Source organism: Zea mays, chromosome 7 (assembly GCF_902167145.1).
Source record: "Zea mays cultivar B73 chromosome 7, Zm-B73-REFERENCE-NAM-5.0, whole genome shotgun sequence".
In the NCBI taxonomy this organism is placed as follows: Eukaryota; Viridiplantae; Streptophyta; class Magnoliopsida; order Poales; family Poaceae; genus Zea; species Zea mays.
Window position 1 is genome coordinate 174065816 of NC_050102.1, and position 12467 is coordinate 174078282.

The following is a 12467-nucleotide window of genomic DNA, read 5'->3' on the forward strand; positions in this document are numbered from 1 at the left end:
TGGATGGAGTGATTTATCAAACCAAACACCCCTTAAGTTCTTCACTCAAACGACGAACGCAAAGAGGAATGATAGATTCCATACATTCCTGTTGTTCTAGAGGCCGAGCCCTCCAATCTTGTCAAAAACAGCGAGTGTTCTTCCCCTTCTGTTCTTCCCTCCAACCGCAACTTCTCTCAGTTCTCACGAGCAGTGCTGATAACGTATTACAGTTCAGTGAAAACGAGATTCGAGAGAATAGTGCAAATAACAGTTGTTCCTTTATTACAACAGAGATTATATTTATATACATATGAAGGAGTGCATTCTCAAAAGATGTATCCCTTGAGAATCATCTGTCGCACCCCTTGAATTGATCACAAATATAATATTTTACTAGGTGTGTGTCCGTGCGTTGCAACGGGAGTACGCTGAGATGAGCATCGACACATATCTGATCGAATCTTATAGTTTCTTGGAGGTATGGAGAAAGTTTGCTCGGAAGCTAAACAAGTTAAGACCTGAGCATGTGTTACCCTTGTGCCCCATCAGCACACTATTCCGCGCTTGTATGAGTCTTGCATTGATGTCACACAAAATGTAATGTTGCCTGTCACGATAACGTGGTTCCATCGGGAATTTAACTTCAACTCGAGCGACAATACTATACTTCCGTTGTAGCCCATAAAAATATGTATCGCTATAGTCGTCGAACAACTTGAAGCTATATTAAACATGCGACTAAATAACATTCATAAATTTGATAGCAAAATCTTGTGTTAACTATTGTTTATAATATAACTTACATAGCCATCCTTTTTTCTTGTCCAATGCAACTCTTTCACGGTTCAATACGACTGGCTCCATCAAAACCTTTTATCATTAGAAAATATTTAAAACTAAATTGTAAAATGGTCCAATGCATTGATATAGCACGACGTAGGAGCAGTGTGGGTTGGTTGGTTGAGCATTTATTTTGGACTGTAGGTGTGACTGTGATTAAGGCTTGTAGTTCACGAGTCTGTAGCTCATGCAGAGGTGGATGACATGCATGATTGCGTCTGACGACTTTGTATTGCCCAGTTGGTGCTCAAGTACGGTGTCTGCAGCTCATACTAAATACCTTTAATGACACAATGCCTAAAACCTCACTAGCAGTTGAAAAGAACAAACCTAATACAATGGTGCGTTTTCAGCAATTCCAAACAAACCAAACAAGGTAGATTGGCAATTTTCTAACTTCATGGAGCACAAGCGAGTCACTTGAAACCCTAATACTTTTTCAAGCATCTGAAGCGCAGTAGCGATATTGTATTGTATTTTTCTTGTAACAAAAGCTGATTTGGCTACGTATATAGAACGTATCTGATTCCCAACCCTAAGATTTATACCAATTATGAATGCATAGAACCATTAAATTTTCAAACATTTAAACATGTGACAGACGTTTCAAAGATTGGGCCTTCGTGATTCAACCGTGTGAGATACAACAGTAAAAAAGACACCAAAATTGAGAAAGATCGCAAGCAGGTCCTCAACAAATAATGAAATACGGATGGAACAAGAACGGGCAATGCAGTTTCTTTATTTTCCTACACCAAATACATATGTTACAAACACAATGTAATAATACAAGTACTTCGCTGTCTCGGTTGGGAATGCAAAAACAAAAGGTCTTCTCAGAGGAACGAAGTTTTAGCAGTAGCAATTCCAAGGGCCAAACTGTTGTAAAACAGTGGTGGTACACCATCCAAACACAACAGTATGAAAAAAGGGGCATCAACATTAGGCATGAACAACATCTGCAACAGATACTTGCAAGCACAACAACCTGCCCCCTCGTCTCTAATTATCTTGGTAACCTGCGACACAACAAAGTACTAGAGGCCGAGCGCAAAGAGGAACGATAGATTCCATACATTCCTGTCGTTCTAGAGGCCGAGCCCTCCAATCTTGTCAAAAACAGCGAGTGTTCTTCCCCTTCTGTTCTTCCCTCCAACCGCAACTTCTCTCTGTTATCACGAGCAGTGCTGATAACGTATTACAGTTCAGTGAAAACGAGATTCGAGAGAATAGTGCAAATGACAGTTTTTCCTTTATTACAACAGAGATTATATTTATATATATATGAAGGAGTACATTGTCAAAAAATGTATCCTTAAGAATCATCTGTCGCACCCCTTGAATTGATCACAAATATAATATTTTATAACACCCCTGCAAAGATCCTCTCAACTCTCAACTCTCAACCCGGGACGTGCCGTGTTCCCCAAACCGTCGCCACTGCAGACCAGTCCAACGCTGAGCCGGATCCACATCAACTAGTGCCAAACTGTCAGGGCCAGCCGCCCTCCGGGGGCCCCACTGCCAGTCTGCGCGGCCCTCTACTCCACCGCACCGGGTAAAGGGTAGGCAGAAGAAACTAGACGCAAGTCCACACCAATCCGACGGCCTACGCTGCCTCGATGTAATCGCACGGTACTCGGCTCAGAGCTGTCTATTTCTGAACTGTTTGCTATCAAGCCACTTCCACTGTGGGCCCATATATCTTGGCCAGCTCTGTCAGTGATGTCCAATACCCAAACCCGAGGTACGCCTGGGCCCAGCAATTAACTAATAATATCTCGTGCTAAAAAAACAGAGACGAAAAAAAAAGAAAAACAAGGCAGGAGAAAAAGATGCTTTTGGCATCATCCAGCCCACCACGTCTCTCCCGCTCTCCGGCCCGCTCTCCACCCACCCCCTCTCAAAAGAAACACACGCCCCTCGGATACCGCCACGTCAGCGATCCGCGCCTCTCGATCCGAGCACTCGCATTGGCCGCGCGCGAGACCCACTAGCCAACCTCCCTGCGCCTGGTCCAGGGCGCGCCCCGTGAACCGCTCCCCTCTTCCCCCAATGGCGAGGAAAACACCCACCCCGTATAAGATCACTCTGTATTTCAAATCCCCTCGCATCCAAACACTTCCGTGGAAAAAAAACAATTAATAATTTATTACTGGCAGAAGGGGGAAGAAGAGATGGTGGACGAGGCATGGGAGCGGGCGGTGGAGGCGGCGCTGCACGCCGGCGGCGAGGGGAGCTCGTCGCCGGCGCGGAGCCTGACGCTTGACGGCGCCGTCAAGTGCACGCACGGGCGGCTGCCGGCGGCAGAGATACTGGAGCGGCACCAGAGCCTGGAGCACCTTTCGATCGCTGGCGTCGGGGTCACGTCGCTCGAGGGTTTCCCGCGGCTGCGGAACCTCACGCGGCTCACCCTCTCCGACAACCGCATCGCCGGCGGTCTCGACCACCTCGTCGCCGCTGGCCTGTCCTCGCTGCGGGACCTCGACCTCAGCAACAACCGCATCCAGGACGTTGACGACCTCGCGCCACTCGCCGACCTGCGCCTCGTCTCGCTCGACCTCTACGAGTGCCCCGTTACCCGTGTCAAGGACTACAGATCCAGGGTCTTCGAGATGATCCGGACGCTCAAATACCTGGACAAGATGGATGCCGACGAGAACGAGCGCCCCGAGTCCGATGACGACGATGACGACGGCGAGGGCGATGGCGAGGGCGATGGCGACGATGATGACGAAGATGAAGAAGACGAGGAAGACCCTGGGAGCGGCGAGGTAGCGAACGGCGGCGTCGCCCATGCGCGCGCGGGCGTGCCCTCGCACCCGGTGGAGGTGAATGGGGTGATCGATGTGGACGAGGAGGAGAGCGACGCTGACGAGGTCATCCCGAACGGTGGTGTCGAGCACAGCCATGGCGCAAACGGGTTTCGTGTCGCGGCTGCTGGCGAAGCCCGTGGCGAGGAGGATGAGGACGTGGAGGAAGATGACGACGACGACGATGACTTTGAGGAGGAGGATTTGGGGGAGGAGATTGATGAGGATGTTGATGACGAGGATGCTGTTGTGGAGGTGCATGATGTACCAAGTAGTGACGAGGAGGAAGATGGCGTGGAGGAGGATGAGGAAGAAGAGGATGAGGACGAAGATGATGAAGAAGAGGAGGAGGTTGAGGATGAAGGTGAAGAGGCGGAGCCACAGAGCAGTGGTAGGGTTGCCATGATGACAGGCGAGGATGAAGGAGAAGAGATAGATGGGCATGAACATGGAGAAGGGGACGATGAGGATGAAAATGGTGAGATTGGTGAAGAGGATGAGGAGGGATTGGAGGTGGGGAATGATGACGACGAAGACGACGCAGATGCGGATGATGAGGTATATCACATTGATTTTCTTGCAGGCGTTTCAAGTGCTTTTCCATTTATTGCAATTTCCTGTTTACTCAGTTGTTAATCTTTTTACGGTTATCTATTTGTTTATATCACTGCAGATGACATAACATGCATTTTGTTTTTTTAGTATAGTATTGTGAAAGTTGGCTCTTAGCGAAATTAATTTGTCACGGTGTTGCTCTTGTATCTGCTAGTGAGCTGCCTAGGATCATCCGGGAGAGCTGTAGAGCACCGTGGCGGTTGCTGAACACATCTATAGCATATTTTCCTGCGGTTTAATAATTTTATTATAACTTCTATCTGCGTATAGTCAGTGCTGGTAAATCTGAACTTTTTATACCTAGTGAACTGTAGATATGGTGGTATGGCCTAAAATGACAATGACTGGGGTATTAGTATGTTGGTTTTGGAAGTCTGTAAATTTTATTTGTTTGTCTATGATCTGCTGGATGATTAGCTCGTGTGCATTTACATTTGGCAATCATAGATCTTGATGCATTTGGTTTAAAGAGCCTTTTGGCTATTATCTGTTTATGCATATTTTTTTGGCATGCGTCTGTTGTGAATTATTCCTGTTTTAGTGAGGTTAGAATTTTTAGGATATCCCCCTTCGTGCAATGCAACTGTATTTTTGCACTCTTGTCCATATTACTGTTTAAGATTTTTTATTGTTTGTGATTTGTGGTGATGACCACATTAGGCCTTGTTCGGTTATTCCCATTACACATGGATTGGATGTGATTGAAAAAAATTAAGAAGAAATTTGACTTGCTTGGGATTTAAACCCACTCCATCCACATGGATTGCGAGCGAACCGAACAAGCCCTTAAGGAGTTCTTGATGAACTTGAGCACTTTGTGCCGCGCCTATGTCATCTGCCCATCTTCAGATGGTAGATGAAATACTGATGGAGTTGTGCCTGAACATGTCAATGCATATATGTTCTTCTTGCCATGCGTTTTACCATAATATGTTCCTTTGAAATCTGCTAATCTGTGTAATCAAAAGATTTTATGACTGCTTTGCTCATTAAAATGGTGCCTCTGCCATGAACTGGTTGCTTTTTAAATAAATGCTATTCTTAACTACCTGCTTGTCATCATCTTTAAAGATTGTCCGAATCCCTAACAAGCTCTATATCTACTTGTTATCTAGTTTTTTTTCTCCAAAATATTTCATGCGATCATTCTTGCGATGGTGTATGTTTAGTATTTTGTTGCCTTAATCTTGGATTGCCTGTGAACTTGTGATGGTGGTTCTTTTGGTACATGTTGAACAAGTATTCCTGAACTGTACTGTATATAAGATTGCCTATTAGTATTCTGTTTTCTCAATGCTATCTGGTTTTTTTTTTTTGCTTAGAATTGATTATCTGCATGTTTGCCAAAACTTGAGTTGCTGGGCCTTCTGTACAAAGGAATCTGGTCTATATTTATGGCCATCTGCATTCCACTTCCAGTCCATTCTAACAATATTTTTTTTGTTTGAGTTTTTGAGAGATTTCTTTCATGGCATGGAGTAAGAAATTCGGTTCTAATTAAGGTTTATTGCAAAATTTTATCTTCAGGATGAAGATACTGAATATCTTGTGCAACCAATCGCTCAGCCTCAAGCCATGGCTATTGGAAGTGAATTAGATGGAGTTGACCCTGATGATGCTGACGAGGACAAGGAAGAAGTCGACAACGATGATGATGGGGCCACAGATCAGCCTTCATCCTCGCATGGAGCCAAGCGGAAGAGAGATGATGATGATCTGTCAGGCAGTGGTGATGACAGTGAGGATGACGGTGTTGAGGACTTGAGGCCCTTCAAGCACAAGTGATGGAGCAGCCAATGTACATGGATCCCTCCCTCCCCCTTCTTCAGCTAGAAGTAAGCAGCAAGATCAGCAGCAGCAGGAGGAGGCAGCAGGAACAGAAATATGGTGGGTTTCCCCTGTCTTCTTTTTAATTGTTTTTTCTTGTAAAAACTTTGAATTGAGAGAGAGCTTCTGCCTCCTTGGAATAGCAGATTTTAGGAGGTAATGGAGAGAAACACCTTGTGTAGCCTAGTAGGCCAGTAGGTAACCAGTTCGGTTCTTCAGTCTCTCACCTTGCCGGCAAGCCCCCTTTTGTGTTCGATTTTTCCCTCCAACTTTCAAATGGTAGTTGCAACCGTGGGGCTTCCCTCCATCCTTTGAAATTTCTGTTGCACTGGCCGTGTAGGGTTGCACAAACTGTAGTTTCCCTCCAAAAGAAAGCCCGGGAAATGCCCCCCCTTTCAAATGCCCATGGTAGCCGTTGCCCCCATTTGAATTCTTGAGGTACTGCACCTCCAATCGGCTGAATTGCTTTCTGTTATGGTTACTGCTTTGAGATAGGTGAAATGGCTGTGGTTGCAGCGATGGAGGCAAACCGGGCTCCTAGTGCCTGTATATTTTTAAGGCCTTTTTTTTCGGCAGGGGAGGCTCGCTCTCAGCCTGCTGCCTTCAGCAGCAGCGTGTCTATGGGTTCACGGTGGTCGCGTCGTGTTGCCCGTGGTCTATCGCGGGGCTCGTTCTCTGTGTCACTGTCAAGCGGGCCCCAGGTGCAGGTGTGTGTTGCTCTGTTCTTGCGGTGAAATCGGGCTTGGGCGAGTAATATACAGTTGTTGGTCTGGGCTGGATGGAGAGTGAAGTGGAACAACCTCCCTTTGTTTGATCTGTCGCGAGGAGCCGGGGAGATATGGCGGTGGAGTAGAGGACAGTACAGCAGCCGCTTTCGTTTCCCTTTCGCTTTGGCAAGTTGCGCTAGCGGGGATGGGATGACAGGGCCCGGCGGACCCGGCCCCTTGTGGGTGGTGGGTCGGCGGGCGTGGGAGTAGGCAGTAGCGGTGGTGGTGGGGGCGGTAACGTGACTAGCGGCGGCGTGAGCGCGCTGGTGGGGTGGGTCCCGCGGGTGGTTGTGTGGCGGGCAGCGCAACGTTGTCGGTGAGCGTGGCTCGAGGTGGGGCAGGGTCTAGGGTTGCGAGAGGGTGCGAAGGAAGATCCCACGAGATGCCTCAGCCCGTCCGCCGGATGCTTCTCGGCCTCTGGCAAAATGGGGCAAACCCTTGCCAACCTTTCTTTACTTCGCGGTTTAATGACGGTACTGCCCCTCTGCCGGACCCGCCACGTTGAATAATCTGTACCGCGCGTTGGTGTGGCCCCGCAGGTCAGGGGGATGTCGCGGTCGGCGGGCGTACCCTCTTTGGTGACTGCGGATGGATTTGTGGTTCATGGGTGGATGGATTTCAGGATTTGGAATTACGCGAAGTTACGGCGCGGTTGTTGCTCCCACCGGAATCCCTGCCTGCGCGAGCGGGACGGAAATAAATGGCGTGGACCCGGTTCACGGGGCAATCGCGCCGGGCCTCCATGTGGGCGTGGTTCTCCGCCTGCGACCTGCCTATCCTCCAGCAGCTGTGAGCGTATGGTCCGAGTCTATGTCGACGGTCGTATGAAATGGTGACAACTCGCGACGGAAGTATTACGGCGGCGGCAGGCACCACAGCTCATCACGCTATACCCGTGATGGGAGCAGAACAACGCGGAATACGACGTGGGCGAAGAAGGGTCGGTACGGAGCAACTAGCAAGACGTGTACCGCCCATGCCTCATTTTCTTTTCTCCCTTCACATCTCGCCTTCGTTAGGCCGCCTGTTGTGGGGAATGTAAATAAATGTACGTATTTTGAGAAAGGTTAAATAAAATACTTCAATTACAAGCGAAGCCTTGTACTGTGGAACACTAGGCCTGGGCAGGAGCTGGTGGGGCGGGCCGCGTTGCGGACCTGCGTAGCAGCCCGGCAGCCGAACGCGGAGAGCGATGAACCAACGGGTCTGGAAATAACTTGGGCCGGGGATGGTGCGCTGTTTGCGGGGGCCAGTGCCGAAAGCAAGGCCAGAGCGATCACGGGACGCCACAGCCCACACCACCGCTTCAAGATGGGCCTCCGCTGGCATAGCAGTCACAAATTCGATCTTGTATCGACATTGACTGGCACTAAAAATATAAAGTATGGTCCTGGGCGTGAGTGGCTTTGTAGGTGGGCCAATGTTTAGCGACGCAGTGTAATATTTGGGGTAGTATTGCTATTCAACATTTTTCTTAGCCATTGCTTTATTGTTGGAAAGCAAGCGTTGCTATTCGATACCTCCTTTTCTACCCCAATCCAATAAATAAACGACAGTAAGCAAACCCTTTATTCAGACTAATCTAAACCGTCGAAGACGACCGGACGGGTCGCATAGCTCGTGGGCCACGACGCAAACCCGCCACGTCCCCTCAAGCTGCGGGTCGTGAACGAAATGGCTGGTTCACAGGCACCCGTGCAGCGCCGGTGAGGCTGCAGCCCGCAGCCGCAGGTGCAGGTGCCGATCAGATAGCGTGGCGCCAAACCACTGCCGTCCAACTGAACCAGTGGACAGGAGCCACCCCTGCACGGCTGCACTAGACTACACGAGGGACCCCCGTCCGGTCTGGCCGTCTCCGGTAAAACCAGCCGCCTCATCCTCTAGCCGATCTCCTTTTTTGTCGCCTCCGTGCGTGCCCCGGGGGCCTTGATCGCGCGCACCGGTCAGCTCAGCCCGTCTGATTCGCGTGCTGCCAGCCCTCCGCCGATCGTGAAACACAACCGTCGGTGGTTTGCTTGCTTGATCGCTGATCCTCGCGGACGCTCACGGTCATGGCGCCTCAGCCTTTGCGCGCTCCGAGGCTGAGCGCCCCCGCTGGCCACGCGGCGTGCAGGTGCTCGGCCGCGCCGCTATTCGGGAAGCGGGCGCCCCCCGTCGTCGCGTTCCCCCGCGCCCGTAGCGGCGGCGCCGTCGCCTCGTGCTCGGCCGTGCAGGAGTCGTCCACCTCCACCACTGGTACGGGTCTTGCTACCCTAATTGCGGGGTGGGTGGGATCTCTTCTGAATAAGTTCTCTCGAGACGTAGATCGGCATGGTAACGCTTCAGAAATGTTGGATTGCACGCAGCACGCGTGAGCCTGTTTCTATGCAGTATGTACTCCCGATTGCTGACGCATCGTTTGCTGCTGCTATTTTGATTTCCTGAAGTTAGCAAGAAGAAGGATGCCGCGGACGGGGCCAAGGAGGCCACAGCGGAGGCGGCGAAGCCGGCCGCGGCCGCCAAGCCAAAGAAGGCCGCGGCGCTGCCGCTGCCGGAGATGATGCAGCAGGAGATCATCCCACCGCTGAAGGATGCCTTGGAGGCGGAGGACGACGTGTCCCAGGTGCAGCTCGCCTTCCAAAACAACACGGTAAGTAGTCAGTACTTAATCACTCAAATACAGAATGCTTGGAGCTAGTGAACGTACTAGTTCCTGAGTTACTAAAAACTGGTGGCATTGGTACTGTGCATTTGTTCTAGCGGACAGGAAATAAATTCCATGTAGCATAGATCACCATCAAGAGGAGTAGCTAAAATATCAGTATATACTGAGCGGGAAATTGTCTTCGCTTATGCCACTCACTTGTCAACTGTAGCGTTTGTGCAGTTCATTAATTTCTTGAGCACAGTAAATTGTAATGGAGAAAAGAGGAGTTGATCAGCAAAATGGTGATCCAGTCCGGCCCATGCTATGATATCACTCAATACTTTGTGATAAACTGTTTACTCTAATGTGATGGCCTCGTACACCGTTTTTAAATTCCATGCGTCCTCTATGTGGGCACAAGTGTATTCTTTTGCAAAAACAGAAGCATGATATTGAATTATTGGTGTTCACCTTGCATCAATCTCCTACTGCCTCCACGAAACACCCAACATTTGTTTGGGTGTACATGTACATTTAGAAACTTGAGATCGTTCCCACAAATTAGTCGGCAGATTACTGACCCTTCTAGTGCTTATGGATTGCAGCTGGAGGGATCCTTCATAAAGAACGACGTCCCTTATTATTTTTGGGCCTTCTTTCCAAAAGGAGACCTCACAGGTATATACTGTTCTGAAACTTCTGATAGTAGGAATATCCTTCATTTTTAAGCACTAACATGCTTACTCTGAAGTCTGAACACTACATGACATGAAGAACGTCGTACTATTTTCGTAGTTTAGGATATAGATTCCTGTTTTCTAAGCAACAGAAGAATGTAGAATAGCGCATGGTTTGCAGAACAATGTAGAATGCGAATAAAAGCCTTCGTTGTTACTCATTAGCCATTACCATGCATATTCTCTTTGGAAAAAAAATGCAGGAGCTCAGCTATGCCTTCCGATTATTGAATGATGTATAGCATAGCTAGATGGGTACCATCAGTTTTGTGGCCATCTACTCTGCTGTAGGATATGTAGCACGTAAACCCACACATTATATTCCTTTGTCGCTAATGGCTAGTTTGACAACTCTATTTTTATTTTTCTAAGGGATTCTTATTTTTTTCAAAGGAAAATAAACTAATTTTCCTTAGAAAAATGAGAATCCCTGGGTTGCCAAACTAGCCATAAAGATAAAAAAAACAGCTGACTGAATTAGCGCAAACCGCACACTGATCTCGTAACAAACAATGCAGGACCGAAGGGCTTTGCGCTATCGTCCTACAGCAACGAAGTGAGCACCATCGAGCCGTTCCTGATCGATGAGAAGAGGATAACGGCCAAGTACGTGGTGTTCTGGGTCTACAAGAGGCTGGCTGGGCAAGGCATCCTTCCGGTCTGGAAGGAAGAGGAGGGGGAGGAGGAGGCCGCGAAGTAGTAGGTTGCGCAGGCGCATACGCATACACATACACACACACAGGGTGCTGCCGTGAACATACACATGTAACGCTGTAAAGTTCATCTGCTAGTAAAAGTTCATCTGCTGTGAACATACACATGTAACACAGATACTTCAGTTTCAGCAGTTAAAAACCTACCGTCGTTATTCTTCTGGTGTGAGATAAGAATTCGTGGGCCTGACCTTCGTGGGCCGGGCCGGCTCGGTTCCAAATGATTTTGGGAATCATTTTCTTCGACGAGAGAGGAGCCAATAGATTTACGACGGGTGCCATCTGAAAGCTATGGCAGATTATCATCGCCAATCCTACCTGTCTATCGTACTCTATCCCTCCAGTCCTTCTCCATTATCTTAGCGCGTTTAGTTGCAATGACATGACAGGACGAGATGGAACAATACATCAAATAAAATTATTTGATTCAGAGTCAAGAGTTAGGACATGACTATCTCACTGTTATAACTAGTTATGCCTCAAAATTGGAGGGACGAGAGAGAACGTCAGAAGACGTCCCTGTCCTGGCTGTCCCGCAACCAAACGCACCCCGGCACCCTTAAGCGTCCACGTGCACTGTATGGAAATGCGGGATATATAATTACCAAGGAGAGGGGCACCTTTATGCATTGCAATTGTGCGAGCTATCTATGACCGAGGATAGAGATGTAATGGGAACCTAATACCCGCTAACGCTAACCCATAGGAAATATCTCATTTAGGACTAGTTTGGGAACCTCGTTTTCCAATGGATTTCTATTTTTCTAAGGGAAATTAGTTCATTTTCCCTTATAAAATTAGGAATCCTTTGAAAAAAATGGAGTTTCCAAACTAGCCCTTAGGGTTATGTTATAGGACAAAAACTATCTCATGAGTATAAATATGAGACAAAATCCTCACCCATTATGCGTGAGGTGAGTCGTGACTCGTGACTCGTGAGTCCTCCATAGAAGGCCTCGGGCTCCTCCTTTTATAGTCGCAAGGAGGAGGCCCAGGAGTACAAGGGTTGTCATGTTGTTTGTTGTGGTCAGAGGAGATGTGTCCGAGCCCTGTAGCGGTATGGGTGGCGGGGTGGCCCTCGTCCGTGTGTCGTCTTTTGATCAGGAGAAGGACACCCAATCCCAATAGCATGTTCCTTTGACTAGGTAGAGAGCCGAGGCTAGGTTCGGGAGCATGGGCAAACGGTCGAGCCCTAGCCTATACAGGGTGCAGATGAGATGTTCTCCAAGTGTGTCGAGTCGGAGTGGTTGAAACAGTGCTTGGCATGGTCTTCCGCGAGGTTCGCATGAGAGTAGGTGGCATTATTTAATGCGCGTGCTTTCCTGTTGGGGCAGTTGGTCGAGGCCGAGCTTAGGCGAGGCGAAGATTTCTCTCGAGGCCGAGGCTGGGATTATATGTCGCATGTAGCCACACTCGCGGTGGTTGAAACAGTCATTAGAGTGGGGGAATAGTGTACCGTATTCGTGCCCTGACCATCATCATGGCAGTAAAGGTAGATTAGACTCTAATCGTGTCATTCTTTGTTGACTTTAACACCTTCAGCGGGG

General features: G+C 48.7%; 2 protein-coding genes across 5 annotated transcripts; both read left to right on the top strand.

Moving 5' to 3' along the window:
* The first annotated feature begins 1542 nt into the window (after window positions 1-1542).
* On the top strand, window positions 1543-7935 carry LOC100383529 (Acidic leucine-rich nuclear phosphoprotein 32-related protein). Of its 3 annotated transcripts, none has more exons than XR_555509.2 (3): window positions 1543-4193; window positions 5778-6137; window positions 7384-7935. XR_555509.2 is itself a non-coding variant. In NM_001176177.1 (2 exons), exons 1-2 carry the CDS (start codon window positions 3000-3002, stop codon window positions 6033-6035), a joined length of 1452 nt encoding a protein of 483 aa, NP_001169648.1. In that variant the 5' UTR covers window positions 2922-2999; the 3' UTR covers window positions 6036-6257. The 3 variants fall into 3 exon arrangements, 1 of the variants encoding a protein (NP_001169648.1); XR_004851264.1 differs by having other exon boundaries at window positions 7467-7935; NM_001176177.1 differs by lacking the exon at window positions 7384-7935 and having other exon boundaries at window positions 2922-4193; window positions 5778-6257.
* Window positions 7936-8285: 350 nt separating this feature from the next.
* On the top strand, window positions 8286-11177 carry LOC100278234 (uncharacterized). 2 transcript variants are annotated; one of them, XM_008653032.4, is made up of 4 exons: window positions 8286-9079; window positions 9271-9473; window positions 10076-10148; window positions 10726-11080. In XM_008653032.4, the coding sequence occupies exons 1-4, from the start codon at window positions 8896-8898 to the stop codon at window positions 10905-10907; spliced, it is 642 nt and encodes a 213-aa protein (XP_008651254.1). In that variant the 5' UTR covers window positions 8286-8895; the 3' UTR covers window positions 10908-11080. The 2 variants fall into 2 exon arrangements, with proteins under 2 accessions (XP_008651254.1, NP_001145048.1); NM_001151576.2 differs by having other exon boundaries at window positions 8544-9157; window positions 10726-11177.
* Window positions 11178-12467: the final 1290 nt, after the last annotated feature.

Bases quoted from the DNA above. Each gene is read 5' to 3' on its own strand.
- LOC100383529 (NM_001176177.1), top strand. From the start codon at position 3,000: ATGGTGGACGAGGCATGGGAGCGGGCGGTGGAGGCGGCGCTGCACGCC. The intron at 4,194-5,777 runs GTATATCACATT...TTTTATCTTCAG, and splicing joins ACGCAGATGCGGATGATGAG to GATGAAGATACTGAATATCT.
- LOC100278234 (NM_001151576.2), top strand. From the start codon at position 8,896: ATGGCGCCTCAGCCTTTGCGCGCTCCGAGGCTGAGCGCCCCCGCTGGC. The intron at 9,474-10,075 runs GTAAGTAGTCAG...TATGGATTGCAG, and splicing joins TCGCCTTCCAAAACAACACG to CTGGAGGGATCCTTCATAAA. The intron at 10,149-10,725 runs GTATATACTGTT...CAAACAATGCAG, and splicing joins TCCAAAAGGAGACCTCACAG to GACCGAAGGGCTTTGCGCTA.